At 42.2% G+C, this 17,142-nt stretch overlaps 1 protein-coding gene across 2 annotated transcripts in view; it reads left to right on the plus strand.

Annotated features, from left to right (window-relative positions):
- PHEX (phosphate regulating endopeptidase homolog X-linked) overlaps positions 1–17,142 on the plus strand; it is a 168,325-nt gene that overhangs the window by 35,234 nt on the left and 115,949 nt on the right. Inside the window, exons 1-7 of one of the 2 annotated variants that reach the window (XM_036016337.1) lie at positions 1,457–1,657; positions 2,489–2,575; positions 3,626–3,852; positions 8,120–8,188; positions 10,686–10,802; positions 14,364–14,447; positions 15,597–15,742. In XM_036016337.1, coding sequence (XP_035872230.1) covers positions 2,566–2,575; positions 3,626–3,852; positions 8,120–8,188; positions 10,686–10,802; positions 14,364–14,447; positions 15,597–15,742 — 653 coding nt within the window. In that variant the 5' untranslated portion in view covers positions 1,457–1,657; positions 2,489–2,565. Of the gene's footprint in view, positions 1–1,456; positions 1,658–2,488; positions 2,576–3,625; positions 3,853–8,119; positions 8,189–10,685; positions 10,803–14,363; positions 14,448–15,596; positions 15,743–17,142 lie in introns of those variants that run through there. The other variant, XM_028522759.2, reaches the window with a different exon arrangement.

The following is a 17,142-nucleotide window of genomic DNA, read 5'->3' on the forward strand; positions in this document are numbered from 1 at the left end:
CCATTGATGGATCACTTATTATGTGCCCAGGCATTGAAATCGGGACTTTCTGTGCATTAAAATGTTTGATCCTCACCACCACTCTGGGAGGCAGGCACTGTTATTATCCAGCTTTACAGATGGAGAAACTGAGGATTACATGGAATCACTTGCTCAGGTTTCAGCTGGAAAGTATCAGCAAGCTGCAGCTGAAATCTGTGTCTGCGATTTGAAAGCTCATCCCCTTGACATGGGGATACGTTGTCCTTAAAAAATTGTTTTTGATTGGGCATAATGAGGAAAAAAGACTTACATAATACATGTAAAGCTCAGACTTGATAGCCCAGAAGCACTTTGACATCAATTTTAAAGTCTGAGATTTGTGCACTACAGGTTTTTATAAACTGGAGTTTTCCTTTTCTCCTGTAACATGGTTCGGAATACCTGGATGTGGAGTGGGGAGACAAATGAGAAATCTTCCATGAAACAACACTGATTATAACAGGAATGCCCTTGTATGGGTGACCTGTGAGGCCATCTCTGTGCTTTAGGGACATTTTAATAACCTGAGTAATTGCCTTTAATAGGCAGGCTTTGTTTTCTGTTCATTAATGACTCCCTACACTAGATTTTATTTCTCTTTCCACTAATGCAAATATAGAGGTACATAAAATGGATGCTGCCAGCTGACTGACACATCACTGTCTGCATATCAATGCTCTCCTGCCTGCTTGGGTACCAAGAGAAAAAGAGGACGAGGGAAAGGGTAAGACAAATAACCTGTGGTAGCTGAATTTTTTCTTAAAGCCAAATTCTGCTATAGAAACTAGAATTTTGACATCTATACATTGTTGATATTTAGCATGGTTAGCATTTTGGGATTACCCTACTTAGCATATACAAGTCCTCTTTTTTCCTCCTTGTGACACAGAGTACCTCAGTGGACACGCAGGTAGAAATTTCATACTTTGAGTTGTTTTGCTGCTGTGGCTTGTTTTAGGTCCTCATGGCCTTCATGTTTGCAGCCTGTGGAATGTTTATAGCATTGGAATAATGTCGCATCTCTAAATGAAATGTGGAGTGTTTACTTCCAAATGTGTCTCCCCGACAATCCAATCAGTGACTGTGGAAGCAACATGGTGGAAAGGCGCATGATCTGATTTGAATAGAAATATATGTGGATATAGTTATAGAGCTTTTTGTTTCTTAAAAAAACCCTCTGTTCTTTATCCTCAGAGCTAGTTGTCCTCCTTTTATTTCTGTGTAATATACAAGAAATAAGCACTACACACAGTGTTAAAGAATAGAAAATGCCCACATCCAACTCAATTTATTTTATTTGAATCTAGTTACATAGACTTGTTGGAAGTAAGGGTACTTTAAAAAGCTGGACAGGAGCTCTGGATGGCTTTTTTTTTTTTTTGGAAATGCAGAACTTCTAGTTTAGAAGTCAGTTCCTCTTCAGAGACTATGTCATTCTTTCCTAATTTGATTAGCACTGTACATTGTGTTTTGAAGCCATTCGGAGTACTGTAGGAGCATCTGTTGTACCGTCGTTTGGAGGCTGCTGGGTTGTTTCAGAAATAACCCCAAATGCCTTGACAACAAGAGATAGTAGGGCTCGACGGAGGCAGTGCCACGGAGCCGCACAGGGATACTTTGTCTTGGCCTCCTGCTGGTAATTCAGTCCTCTCCAGTGTAACCAAGGTGGTCTTTTGCAGGGAGGGTGGTTTTAATTGAAGTTTGGCTTTCCTCTTTCCTTATTTAATGAAGTGGTGATAGCTGTCATTTTCCACCTTCAAACAATAGCATCAGTGACTTTTATAAATAGAAATCATTTCCCAGGCAGGCTTAGGTCTGTGCTGGCAACTGTTTTATACACATGGCCTCATTTAAATGGTCAGGACTTCAAATGTGTAAATGGCAAGTTTTCAGGCAATTTGGATAGGCTTCCTAGTCTTGCCTCTACAGTTCCTGTCTAAACAACGTCTTCCATGTCCACAGCATGTTTATACAACATTGAATAAAACTTCTAATGGGAAATTTCTTCCAGGTGACCTTCCTGAGAGGCTCGGCTGTGAAGAAATCTTAAGAAACCCGACCCTGATGAAATTGCCTCCGTTGAGACTATTACTCGGTGCAGAAAACAAGGAACAGAATTCAGTTATTTTTGGTTCTTGAATAAATGAATTCTGTTTCCTTTTGTGTAGGTGGCAGGAAACATTAACCCCTGCAGAAGGTCCAGTCTCAGTTGGAAATTGAACTTTTGGTTTCTTTGAGTTAGGAGAACCTTTGAGAAAGGAATGGTAAATTGCTTTTATTTGAACTTCAAGCAACTTGGCATCGGTTCAGCTGTCTGCATATCTTTTATAGATGTGTCTTTTCTAGGGTTGCCTGTCTTTACCTTTAATTTGCTGGAGGCTGGAGGCTGAGGCTGTGATTATCAATGCCCTCCAACCCAGCCCCACATGCGGACGGATGCTAATGAATCCTTTCTTAACCTTCCTAGCACTTTTGGAGAAATCGATCAGTAGAAGGCGGGACATCGAAGCCATCCAGAAAGCCAAAATCCTTTATTCATCTTGCATGAATGAGAGTGAGTAATGAAGAAAAACAAAAAACATATTCACCACCCTTATTCTTGGGAGTTCTTTTAATGTTGAAAGATATTGTTGAAGGAAAAGGGGAACTAAGAATTCTGTTAATGTTTAAAGGTTTTGTTTAAAGAAAGGAACGGCTTTCAAAAACCGGATTTCAACTAGCCCTGTCTTAATGTTGCTTTGCTTGCCTGGTGGAGAAAACAGTTCTATTTCTATGGCATGGATTCTTTTGGGTATCAGTTACTCCATGAGAAACTTGGATAGGGTCAGGAGGACAAACCCCACTTTTGTGATGCAGAAATCAGAATCCAGAGGCCAGGTGTGGTCTGAGAAGGAGCCTGGGAGGGAGGGCCCGTGGGAGTGTTACTGTGTCCCCCAGTGACCTCCTGGGGCCTAGAGAAATCCAGATTCCCAGGAAGGCCAGTCTCCTTCCGCTTCTCCACCAGCCTAATAGTCATTTTTGTTGGGTGTCTTAGGTATGTCTCAGTATCTTGGGTCTGACTGGAATTAAGAGAGACACTTGTCCTTTTACCTGGTCCACTTTCTCAAGGCCATTGCAGGAAGAAGCCAGTGCCTCCGTGTTGACTTGTTTAGGGCTTGGGGCATTATTCTGTTAGCTAGAAGAGGGCAGTCAAAGATGATGAAAGAATCTGAGGCATTAATTCACTTTTATTGGGGAGTGATTGGTTTCATTGAGCAGTTTCCTTTAGCCAGGGTTGTTCCTTAGTCTTGCAGAGTATTACCAGCCGAACATCACTCCTTGCCCGGGGTCAGTGTAGTGAGCCTATTTTTTATTGCAGGGAACGTCCAGCAGGTTGCCTAGTTCGCTCTCCTGGTGAGAACACCAGCTTTAGACAGCTACATTGCAGTGTGACTCATAGGTGGCTCTATGCCTGTTTATGCTCAGTCCACTGCACCTCTCTGTACCAGCTGAAATGTTAAGTTGGGGCCTTACAGGAATTTTCTCTTGAGAAGATACCCTCACATTCTAGTTTGGTGATCCAGTTTGCAATTCTAACTCTCCCTTCATATTTGCTCCCTTTCAGAAGCGATTGAAAAAGCAGACGCCAAGCCATTGCTACACATCCTGCGGCATTCACCTTTTCGCTGGCCTGTGCTCGAGTCTAATATTGGTCCGGAAGGGGTTTGGTCAGAGAGAAAGTTCAGCCTTCTGCACACACTTGCAACGTTTCGTGGTCAATACAGCAATTCTGTGTTCATCCGCTTGTATGTGTCCCCCGATGACAAGGCATCCAATGAACACATCTTGAAGGTATAGTGGGGACTCGGCCATCTTGTTTGTTCAGTCATTACTGCCTCTGCGCTCCCACCACCTTTTAGTGGGAAATTGAACCAGTCTTGGCACGCCCCTACGTCCTGGTTGCCCCGTTTAGCAGCCTTCCTCTTGGGAACTGGGAGACCCTCCAATCATCGGGTATCTGTTTCTGAAAAGAAACCCACCACCCCAGCCTTTGTTTCCCCTTCAAGTGCCCTTTTCTGCTGCTGGGGCCCTGGGCCTCTCACTCCCTTTCAGTTCCTGCCACTTTCTATGCTCATTCACTGGTCCCTCTGCTCAGGAGAAACTTGAACTTCTTTGGCTGCCTAGGAGATCCTCTTCGTGCTCTACGAGAAGTCTCTCTTACCCCAAACTCTCCTCTCTCAGTGCTCTTAGACTTCCGTTTCCCCTGTGGTGAGATGGCACAGGGCTTGTCACAGGCTTAAATAGAAACATGCAGGAAATGACAGAAGTCGAGGCCCCAAACCATACCTTGTTATATGTGTTTGCATTTATTTTATGTAAAGAGGTAGCAAGAATGAGGATTTAAGGGACAGTAAAAGACTTAAATATACGTGTCACTGAAACAGCGACTTAAAGTCATCATCACTCAGTGGCCTATATTTGTGTGACTCAGCAAAATCCATAAGGATGACAAGGAGAGACACTTTTGGAAATGAAGTTTTTCTAATTTTTGTCTTTCCTTTTGCTGCATCATAATTTGTCAGATGTTTCTTTTTGTATTATTATTTTGTTTCCTGAGGTTTATTGCAGTTGGAGAAAAAATTCCTATTTCAATTCAATGTGTTGGGTTTCCTAAGCACATTTTATTTTCGACCTGCAATATTCAGATGCAAGGATTAAAAAAAAACCCCTCAAATAACACAGTGTCCTAATGTTGGCCTCTTGAGAAAGTCTTTAGCCTCAAGACTTCGTATGTTTCTAATGAGATTTGGTTGACAGACCTTATTCAATCTGTTTGGTGTATTTAAAATGTTCCCTAGAAACCATAACAATCTGAAGGTTTAAAAAAGTCTGGTAACTTCATTTGAATCATTGAGACTTTTATAATAAGTGGATTAAACTTCATTTCAGCAGAGGGAAGCTTTGGCTTTCCTGATATTGTCTACACAGTTTCCTTTCCTGTGAGACTGCAGATCAAAAGATTCTCCAAGTGGTCCAAATCTAATTGAAAGCCAAAGCATCTTAATCATAATATTGCATTTTGTGGTCCTGCCTTACTTAATTTTTGGAAGAAATGGTGGTACATGGGGAATTGCATTATGATGAAGCCAGGCTGGTTTGTGACTTGGGGTTTGGGGCCAATTAGAGGAGAAAATTGAACACAATAATTTGAGGACTTTAGGAACACATGGACAAAATGGATGTTAGGAAAATATCTTTTTTGCTCTTGAAACAAAAACAATATTTTTCCTTGAATTTTTCATAACATTGCTAACTTTTCTTCAAAGATTTTATTTATTTATTTTTAGAGAGAGGGGAAGGGAAAAAGAAAGAGAGGGCAAGAAACATCAGTATGTGGTTGCCTCCCGCACGCCCATGGTGGGGACCTGGCCCACTACCCAGGCATGTGTTCTGACTGGGAATTGAACCTACAACCCTTTGGTTCACAGTCTGGTGCCCAATCCATTGAGCCAGGGCACATTGCTAACTCTTAACTTGGCCTTTGTAGAATTTGTTGTGTATGAAGGGGATTTTCATGGAAAACTATGATCCTATACAGATTTTAAGTATTAAGAAAGAAAATATTTGAGATTACATTATGATGAATAAGAAAGTAGAGACAGATCCAAGCAATATAACATTGTATAAACGAATGATATGGGAATGTAATTAATATTTTACTAGCATGCTACTAAATTTTGATTTGTTGTTTAGATTTTACATACTGGTAATTTGACTTAACTTTTTAATGTGTGAATCAGATTTAAATGAGACAATCTGCTGTTGTGATCCACTTTTTTTAGCCTTTAGGCAGTTGTTGATATCCAAGAAAAAAACCCCCAATAGATTTAGAGAAAGATCTTTTTTAAAATTTCATTTTTAAATATACATGCAGCCCCTGGCTGGCATAGCTCAGTGGATTGAGCGTGGGCTGTGAATCAGTGTCACAGGTTCGATTCCCAGTCAGGGCACATGCCTGGGTTACAGGCCACAGCCCCCAGCAACCGCACATTGATTTTTTTCTCTCTCTTTCTCTCTCTATCTCCCTCCCTTCCCTCTCTAAAAACAAATAAATAAAATCTTTAATATATATATATATATATATACATATACATATATATATATATATGCAGTTAAATTCAGTTTTTGTGGTGCATATGTCTGTAAGTTGTGACACATGCATAGCCATCACCACCATAATCAAGAAACAGAAGAGTCCATCATCCCCTGAAATTGCCTTGTGTTGCCTCTTCGCAGTCAGCCAGTTTCCCATCCCCAGTCCCTGTGTGCTGTCCCTGTGGTTTTGTCTTTTCCAGAATGTTATAAAAAGTCTCCTGTCATGGCATGTAGGAGAGGTATATTCCCTTTTATGGCCAAGTCGCATTCCATTGCGTATCACAGTTTGTTTATCTATTCACCAGTTGAAGAACTATTGGGTTGTATCCAGTTTTTGGAGACTATGAGTAAAGTTACATGCAGGTTTTTGTGTGGGCATAAGTTTTCCTTTCTCTTGGGTAAATACGTAGGGGGGGATTGCTGAGTCATCTGTAGGTGTATGTTTAACTTTACAAGAAACTGTCAATTGGTTTCCAAGGAGGCTTTGCTATTTTACATTTCTACCAACCATGTCCAAGTGATCCAGTTTTTCTGAATCCTCACTAACACTTGGTGTTATCTTTTTTTTTTGCCATTCTAATAGATGGGTAGTTGTGTTTATTGTTTTAATTTATATCTTCCTAATGACCAGTGATGTTGACCATCTGTTCATGTGCTTTTTTCTGTTTGTATGTCTTCATGGGTGAAGTGTCTGTTCAGATCTTTTGCCTAGTTTTAATTTGGGTTGTTGTTTTCTTGTTGAGTTTTGAGAGGGGTCTTTATATATTATAGATATAAATCCTTTGCCATATGCAGGATAGGGCAAAAGTACAATAAGTTTACAGTTGTAAGTATGCAAAACAGAGTTTATTCTTGTATTATTATTTATTGATTATTGTATTATTTTCCATATAAACAACTTAAACCTTTTGTCCCATCCTGAATGTGAGTTTTCAAATACTCTCTCCCTGTCTGTAGCTTGTTTTTTCATGTTCTTTCTCAGAGAAGAAGTTTTTAACATTGATGATATGTTATTTTTTCTTTTATGGATTATGATTTTGGCGTCATGTCTAAGAATTCTTTGTCTAACCTCAGGTCACAAGATTTCCCTTATATTTTATTCTAGAAATTGTATAGCTTTCGGGTTTTACATTTAGGTCTGTGATCCATTTTGAATTCATTTTTGTAGAGGGTGTGAGCTATGGGTCGAGGTTCATTTTTTTCATATATGGATGTCCTGTTTGGTTGTAGCACATACCTTGAAACAACTGTCTTCTTCCTTTTGAGTGCCTTTAAAGTGCTGAAAGTTTTAAATCACAAAACGATGCTATACTTTTCCATAAAAATCCTAGTTATTTTTGTTGTCTATTATTTGTTTTTTTTATCACCTATCCTAAGCTTTCTACAGAGGGTTCTAAAATTTGCTAAGATTTTCCAAAATTATCATTTGATTCCTTTCAAATAAAATAAATCAATGCAATACAGTATTTTCGGGGTGGGGAAGTGGACAATCTCATTAAGCAGTTCCATCCAGATTGGCATTTTACAAAATACTGCAGTGACAGGAGTGCTGGATCTGGCGATGGGAGACAGCGATTCTCCTCTGAGGTCTGCCCAGCCGTGTTACCTTGGAAAAGTCACGTCACTCCCCTGGCTTTCGTTTCTCCACCCATCAAATAAGGGGGAAAACCAGATCATCTCTAAGACCTATTCCCACTCCAAAAGCTTTGATGCTATTTAGTATTGACAGAACCTTGGAAGGGTTAGAAACCATGAATTGGGGAAGCAGAGACAGTTCTTTGATACTTGATAATATCTATCTTTGCTGAAATGCCTATTTCCATGTAGCTCTGAGTGTATTGAATTGTTTTTATAATGATAACACAAGCTCAAAGTATGACTGGGATGCAGAGCTCATGACTCTCATTGACAGGATACGTAAGAATTGACAGTGTGAGCACAATACTTTTTTTTATTTCAACAGCTGGACCAGGCGACACTCTCCTTAGCTGTGAGGGAAGACTACCTTGATAATAGCACAGAAGCCAAGTCTGTAAGTTTTACTCATATTCAACTCTGCACTTTGTCAGGCCTTTGTTGGCCTCATAAGTTGTTCAAGAATTCCTGCTTCTTTACTGAAAATGAGCAATGTGGCTATTTGATGACCATATTCCCAGTACAGGGAGCAAAGGTCTGTTACTTAGACAGGTAAATGGAGCTCCCTGTTTTCTGGAAGTCTGGGCATCAAGGCTGTATGCGTGCCCATGCGCAGTGCCCTCATGATCGAGCTGGGGAGACAGCATTCCCAAATGATGAAGTAATCAAGAAATGAGCTTGGAGCCATCCCCCAGAAGTGAGGAGAGCTCACTGCACACCACAGAAGTAATGTTTGGGGAGGGATACCCAGTCACCCAATGATTCTCAAATCGTATGTGCTGCTTAAGAATCACCTGGGAAGCTTCTCTTAAATGCCTGATTCTTGGCCCATGGCCCCGGAGAGTCTGCTTTAGTAAACGTCAAGTGGGACCCAGGAATCTGTTTTCTTAACAAATGACCCAGACTAATGAGAACCAGATGGGGGGTCAGTTGAGTTAGATTTCTTGGGTTGACTTGGAAACCTAGATTTTTTATTAGATTACACTTGGTTCATTCCTGACACCTTGAATTCATTTTGGAAACTTCCTTGAACTCCCAAAGGAGCCTCAGACCCAGGGTCCCCTTGACCAGGGAGCTCTCTGGTTTCTGGCCCAGGCTAAGAATACAGAAACTTAGACTGGGAAGTGCTGGCTCACAATGTAAGTCTCTGTTCCTTTGCTGATACTAAAGCCTAGAAGGCTCTGGAGGGCAGGAAGGGAATTTTGGCCAAGGGCAGTCATCAGAGAAGGTTGGCAGGTGTTTCTTCTTGAAAGTGGATGGAATGAACTTTTGTCAATCTGGGGGCACCTCTGTTTCTGCTGGGGTCACCACCCTATCAGCAACCAGGCTGGAAATCGTCTCCCTTTATAACCAACCAGTCAGGTCCTATGGATTCTGCCTTCAAATTCTCCCTTCCACCTGGTCTCCCCTCTCTATTCTCACAGCTCTAGGTCAGGTCCATGGTTATTCTCGGCTTGATTACAGCAGATAGCCTTCTGACTGTTACCTCCTTTCCTACATTCCCTTGATCACCTCCATAGTACCACTTGATAAAATCTCTTCTCAGAGTGCAGCCCCTATTGTGCTTTTGTTCATGAGCTAGGATCTAAACACCTTAGAGGGAGTTCAGGGCCTCTTTGTGACCTGCTCCCAAACCACCTTCGCTGTGTCATGTATTTATTTTTTCTTCCCCTAACAAAGGCAGTTCATACCCCTCACAGGAGGTCTCCTCACTGCTCCTGAACCTGTCTTCTGCAAACACTGGGTCCCCGATTTCTCCAGGCTGTAATTCTTCTCCAGCTCCTGAGTTTTCAAGCACTTAGCAGCTTTATTAAGGAAATTATTTTGGTATCTCTAATGTTACAGTTAGTAATTACATGTTTATCTCCCTCACACACTGAGAACCAGATCACGCACTGGGAAATCAGACTTAAGCATTATTTAATTTTCCATCTGTACCCCCTCTCCCAAATGCACATAATGCCTAGCAAGACATCTTGCACATGTATTGATTTATTAAATATTCTTTAAATCTAACTGGGAATTGCGAAGCATTGTTTCTAATTACGTGTATTTGCAAAGCTTGCTCACTGATTCAACAAGTATTTTTTAAGGGCCTGCTATATGCCAAACACAGTATACAATTCCAAGGTCATGAACACAGTCAGCATAGCCTACAGAATCAAGGTATGTGTCAGGAAATCCTAGTCCTATAGCTGAGGTTGTTTAATACCTGGTATATTGAGTTCTTACAAGTATGTCTGAAAGGAGAGGTGACTGCCAATGAGTTTCCTCACTTCCCACAAAATAAGGCTCTCCCCTCCAATGACATGAATGTCATGAAAATGGGCTTATGGACAGGCAAGGAGGAAATTCTATATTTGCTATCTCAGTTTCACTTCATCATTCTCTCATCTCTCCCTCCTTTTTTCCCTGAGGTGGCGAGGAGAACTTTGTAAAAACTACACAAAACTGAAAAGACATAAGGCTGCAGTTGCTGGTCTTTTATTTTTTAGTCATGCTGCCTGCTTTTAGCGACAGCTCTTTCCAATTATTTTACTAAAGCCTCTCTTGCCTGGGAAGAGGAACCTGACCTTTAACTTTCTATTCTGAGCGCGTGTGGAGATGTTTCACATATCCATAATATTGTCGGTTGCCACAAAACTAGTTCTCTTGATTCTTGGTGGCTGGACATCTCTGTCTGTCATGGAAACAGTATCCAAGTAGCTATCACTCCTCTTTCTCCCGAAGTGGTGCGTGGGTGGTTGGTATGGCGTCATGCTTGTACCATACGTTGAGTACAGGTGAAGGTAAAGGGCATGTATTTCCACCTGCTGTCTCTGCTTCCCTCTGTCCCTGAAACATACTTCCTAATAGATTGTTGTCATGGTCACTTGCCTCTTTATCTCTTACAGTATCGGGATGCCCTTTACAAGTTCATGGTGGATACTGCCGTACTTCTGGGAGCTAATAGCTCCCGAGCAGAGCATGACATGAAGTCGGTGCTTAGATTAGAAATTAAGATAGCTGAGGTAAGACCATATAAAACCTATTTTTTTCTTTTTCTTATTTTAAAGGCAGTATATCCTGAATGAAAAAATATATATAAAATGGCATTCTGTGACATTGTCCTTTGGGTCCAATGTAGAACTCAGGAAAGTAACAGGAAGAAGAACCATGACAGAAAGAAGAGCTCTTTATTCCTTTGGCCTTCTCACTTGAAGCCCATTCAGTGTCCTTATACTGCTCAGCTACGGCCAAAGACCCCCTGACTGTGTTTTCCAAGAGAAATTCCTATGTGGCTCCAATAGAAGAATAGATATGAGGGGGGCCCTGCATAAAAACCCAAAATTGTCTCCTGGAGGGTGGGCCCCTTATAGTACAGGCTTTCCCCACTAGGCGAGTGTCCCAGGAACCTATCTGAATTGGTGTACCAGCTGGTGTTGTTGTGAGAGGCTGTGTTTGGCTTCAGTGAATTTCTTTTTGAAGACTCAACACATTTGCCCATTTTACGATGGGTGATTTATGAACACACCTGCCCACAGCGCACTGAGTGTTCAGCAGTTTTTGACTAAAAACGGTATGAGCCCTCTGCCCTACCCTCCCTATTAAGCCATTCTCTCCTAAAGAGGCTTCTTTTTGTTTCCCTGGATGAAAAAAGTCCTCAAAAGGAAACATTTTGCCGATGTGGAAGAGGGGAAACAAAAAATGGCAGGAACACTAAAAGGCACCAAAATGGACTAGTTCAAAAACTGTTTTGAGCAGCGGAAAAAACGTCTCAATAGGTATATTGAATCAAATGGAGAGTACTTTGAAGGTGATGGAAGTTTAAACATGTAAGAAGAAACACAATTTTGAATAAATAAATTCCAGTTTTCTTGGGTCCCCCCCCTTGTATTTAATAAATTCTTATCCTTATTGATTTGGTTTGAGTGGAAGGTAATTTTTAATCTAATCTACTCTTTCCAGGGGTGTCCAGCCTTTTGGTGTCTCTGGGCCACACTGGAAGAACAGTTGTCTTGGGCCACACATTCAATACACAAACACTAATGAAAACTGATGAGCAAAATAAAATAAAATAAAATAGTTTTAAGTAAATTTATAATTTCATGTTGAGCTGCATTTATAGCCATCCTGGGCTCAAGTGGTCCGGGGGCCACAGGTTGGACACTCCTGCTCCCCATTCCCACTCAGGGTCAGTCTGACCTAAGATGCAGACCTCAGGAAGTCTGTCCACCCGCACTGTATACACAGTTAGATGTAGAAGGTGTATAGGGGGCATGCTGGTGAGCATTTTTACCTGCCTTTCTGGTGCTACTTTGTACCCAGCCCTGTTTTTCATTTTTTTTGCCCCACTTTAATGAATGTCATTTTGTCTTATACTATGTTCTGTGTTAAGTCACCTTAGGTTCTTTCAGGCTAAATGGTGGAGATAAAAAGATATGAGAACAATGTTGAGGGAGAACGACGGATCCTAAATGGTTTGCTTTGTTTATAGAATAACTTTTTTTTCTAGAAGAACCAAAGCATAAAATCCCTACACATTCCCAGGTCCAGAGAGAACAAATATAGTGAGATCTGCTTGTTGGGGTACCTTGTGGTGAAAAGAAAAAGAAGTTTTGTCAAGAAACACTTGTATATGGGTTGGTAGTGTTCTCTAAAAAGTTGGTAAAAATCCTGAAGTGCCTGCGAGTCCCAGTGTTGCCTGGTTTCGTGTTTGGTGAAGTGGTGGTGGGGTGTTGCAGTGTGGAGTTGGAGCGATGGATAAGAACGAGGAGGAGTTCGTCTCTCCCTCAGTAGCGGTGATGCATGCGTGTCCTTCTCTCCAAAGCTTTACTTGCAGCACAAAAAGTGTATTCCTGCATGTCACCTTTGAAGACTGTGAAGGCCACTGCAGATGTCCTGGACTCAAAGTCTATGCCTCTTAGGCCGCGTGTGAAGGCTGTCTGTATACCCTTCCTAGGCACAGAGGAGACCCAGGGCTCTGACTCGGACTGAAGCTCTGATGCATCGGGGAAGGCCTTGCCATGAGCCTGGGATTTAGACCAAAAAGGGAACTAAACACAGCTGGGCTGAGGCAAGACTGGGAATTGTCAAGAGGCTAAATGAAGTGACAAATCCACGGGGTGGGGGGAAGCAGCTGGCAGAGAGCTGAAAACAGCTTTGAGGCCAAAGGGCTCCAACCTGGGGCTGCGAGCCTGAGTAGAGGGAGGGGTGGACAGTCTCTGAGGCAATGATGCAAACGAAGCCAAGAAGATGTTTGTAAGATGCAGGGGTGGAGGGCGAGGAGGGAGAAGCTAAGGGCACTGAAGCATTTAGAAAAAGAGCGGGCAGCTGCCTGCCACTCAGCCCTCTGTGAGTTTGCCTTGAAAATCCATGGTACGTGAATTTTTGGCCTGTTAGTAACGCTCACCTCTGTTACACCCTGGGTCACAGGCGCCATTCAAAATTGCACATAGTCCTACGGAAACTTCTGAAGCTTCCCTGGGGAGGCAGGGCAGCCTGGCTCAGCACAAATTCAGTCATTGTAGATCCAGCCATGGAAGCATTTAACCAGTCCCGGCTAGAGAGATGTGTGCACCGGGGGGGGTCTTACTGACAGAGTGGCCCTTGTGATTGGAGCCAAGTGGAGTTTAATAAAAAGGCTTGACAGAGGAAATGAACCTTGTCTTTAATCATAGTTCAAACCCTGGGTGTGGTGATGGTGGATGAGGGCGCAAGGGTAGGAGAGTCCTGTGGGAAGTGGTAGGTGGCAAGTGTAATGCAAGAGAATCAGATGATGTGATTCAGGACTATGTATGTACGGGGAGCTAATGAAGCCTGTCTGTGGAAGTGATTAGGGTGGCCCATGAGAAAGATGATCATTGCTGCCATTCCTACATTAGATTCAATGTGACAGAGGCTAGAAGCTTCCATTGGTTTTGGTGTTGGCAAGATGGCCAATGGCAGGCATATTGGGAATGGAAAGAGTGTGGAGAGTAAGGGCTGGAAATGCAGACTTGGAACTGTGTGTCTGGATGGTCCCTGAACCCATGGCCCCAGTGGCGAGGCCAGGGGACTCTCAAGGCCAGAGAAAGCAGAGGGAAGACGGGAAGTGAGAGAATGGTCTGTTGACAGAATGGTCACAGGTGGCAGTGGTGTCCAGATAGGCTAGTGTTCTTCAGTGAAAATGTGGCCCCGGGGATGAAGGATCGATCGGCTGTGGTTCATGAAACACTGAGGTCATTATCTGGACACCACAGGTGAAGGTGGGAGGTTTGTCTCAATTGACTAACCTCAGTTTGCCTGCCCAAACTGGGCCAATAATAGATGTTATCCATCCACAGTGTAAATGAGGAAAGGATTCTGGGTAGTTACTTTTGTGCTGAGGAAAACATTTCACAGTGAACAGGACAGAGGAGTTTCTTTTTCTTTTCTTAATCTTAATTTTGCCTAAACCGATGTCTTTTTTTCCTCTGCCAAGTTCAGCACCACACCAAACTCTTGAAAAACTGTATGATACCATGCAGATGTTTGGGTACGTGTGGTGTAGAAAGTGTTGTGCAGTAAGAAATGGTTCCTTTGAAAAAGTAACCAAAATCTCCTTCCAACAGATAATGATTCCACATGAAAACCGAACCAGTGAAGCGATGTACAACAAAATGAACATTTCTGAACTGAGTGCTATGATTCCCCAGGTTGGTAAAAACAATCCACGGATTTTTTTTTTACAAGTGATTGTATTTCATCTGTGTGTACATTTCTGCCTTGTAAAACCTACTATCCATCCTCTCAGTTATCATCATCTTTGTCCATTATCGTATAAAATGTCTGTTGTCTGTGTGTCATGATGCTTTCTGCTATAAGGGACAGAAAACCTTCCAAGATGGCTTAAAAACTCACAGCCCATTCTGTTATATGACCAAAGTCCAGACATAGGTGGAGATTGCTGTTGCTTTAACTGTTTAACAATGTTGTCAAAGACCCAAGTTGTTTATTTCCGCTCTCCTCTCTTTAGTGTGTTGGCTGTTTGACTTCATGTTCGAAGACTCAGGCTGGCAGTGTGCCTGCCACAGGTCCATATATTTCACCTGCCATATGGGGAAGGCACAGTGATGGCCTTTCTAGAATATTCTCAGATGTCTTCCTTTTATTTCTTATTGAATAGAATAGGGGCACATGGCCATCCCTGACTACAGGGAAGGCTGGGCCAGTGAGTAACCGGTTTTCCATTCCAATAGTGGAGGCAGGCAAGGGAGAACAAAAGGAGGTTGGAAATGACTTTTGGGGGAGCCAATGAAAACAAGAAGGTAATGATGCACTGAAGAGGGGACACATTATTTTTTGTTGCAGCTTGTTTCCCCTGTGTAAGAAAGGCTGTGCCAGAGGGAAAACCAGTAATGTCCTCGGGCATCTGTGTCTGTGTGAAGTAGGCGTGACTGAACATGGGAGCCAGGGAGAGTGCAGGGGGGACAGGAGGGAGAATGCAGGAGAGAAGGAGGGGACAGAGGGAGGGCATGGAGTGGAGGGGAGAGAGAATGAAGGGGAGGAGAGTTGAGGAAGGAGGGTGAGAGTGCTGGGGGTGCCCGCAGAGTCAGTGTGCATATTACCAGGTGAGTGTCCACATGCAGATGGTACAGAACACATGTTCCACCTAGGAGGCCAGCAGTGGGTCTGGGTGGCAGCGATCGGGCATTTACTGTACAGGTTTGAGCAGTTGCATCTTTAACTATTTGGTTTGAAATCACAAGCAATGGATCATGTTTCACTGACTGTATACTTATCTGCCTTGCTTGCCACGTAACAAGAGGAACTTTCACTCTGCTTTTTGTTCTCATTCTCTGCAGTTTGACTGGCTCGGCTACATCAAGAAGGTCATTGATGTTAGGCTCTACCCTGACCTGAAAGACATCGGGCCCTCAGAGAATGTGGTCGTCCGCGTCCCTCAGTACTTTAAGGACCTGTTTAGGATATTAGGCTCTGAGAGGAAGAAGTAAGAGCTTCCCTGTGTATTTTGCTGTGACTTTTGTTGTTCCTTTTAAATTACAAGGCCTCCCCTCCCATGTCTTTTGGAAACTATTTTTAATGCATGTTACATCAGAAGAGCTTTGGGGAAAATCGTGGTGCCATTTGTGACAAATCGGCCAAAACCATTGTCTGGTATACTATGCTTACTGCAATAACAGCACATGCGCAAGGGTTTTGCCCTTATTTCTGGTTTTTCTCCATATTTTCCCTCTGAAAACCTAAGTTGTTAGTTTTGGGAAATAGTTATATAATGATGTTGTTTTCTGAGACTTCTATATAAACATCTTTTTCCCCCTAGTTTTTTCTAGGTTTTTTGCTGCTCTTTTTCCTGGTTTCTTTTTAGCCAATAAGTCACTTTGTGGCAATAAAGTGAAGTACCTATATTGAAAAGATATAAGATCACTCCGAGAGCTGTAGAGAAATTGCACTGGTGAAACAACTTCAGGAACTGACAGGGTTTGTTTTTTTTTTTTTTTAATTTGAGAGAATGTTTTAGGATCTGTTGCTGTGCTACTTTGGCACTACAGAACAAGGAAATCCTCAAAATGACCAGGAAAGAGAATTTGACATCTTCATGTAAAGCCCTTTAGGTTGTGACTACAGGAAACGAAGCACAGAAAGGTCAGCTAGTTTACAAAGACAAAGGCTAATCACCAGGCCGTGATTAAACACCATATTTTCTTATTTGGACTTGGCCAAGGCTATGTTGCTAGGAGTGATGTTTTCAACAAAGGCGCCTATGAAAGTCCTAGGAATACAGTTCATCATCCCTCCCCACCTACCCAGACACAGACCTGTGAGGAGCTGCTGTTCTTTCTAAGACGATATCTTCGTATGGAAAAAGCTCTTACGTGTTCATTGAGGAAAGCGTACAGAGCAGTATACATACAGAGAAGGGAGAGAGGAAAGAATAAATTTCACTTAAAATTTTACCGAAGATAAGCAGTGATTCTTTTAAAATTCTGTAAGTGAAAATTGAATCTAGAGGTAGATAGTGTTTGTGTGGAGTAGAGCCATGATAATCAAACTGCAAGTCACGGACCAGCTGCCCATGGTAAAATGCAGATTCCAAGGCCTTTCCTCCATAGAGGTTGATGAAGTATTGAGTTGGCCAAAAAGTCTGCTTAGTTTTTCTCATCCAAGAAAAGACATGTTTTTTTTTTTAAATTTTCACCAATAACTTGATTGATTTGGATATTTTGAGTATGTTGGCTGTCTCTCACGTGGTTTAACATTGATTATTCTCAATTAATGTCTTGATTTGATCGCTGTCAACTTCAACTGGTCTGCCCAACAGTGGAGCATCATCCAGTGAGAAATCTCCACCGCTAAACTTCTGAAACCACTCTTGACACGTTCAGTCAG

Source organism: Phyllostomus discolor, chromosome X (assembly GCF_004126475.2).
Source record: "Phyllostomus discolor isolate MPI-MPIP mPhyDis1 chromosome X, mPhyDis1.pri.v3, whole genome shotgun sequence".
NCBI lineage: Eukaryota > Metazoa > Chordata > Mammalia > Chiroptera > Phyllostomidae > Phyllostomus > Phyllostomus discolor.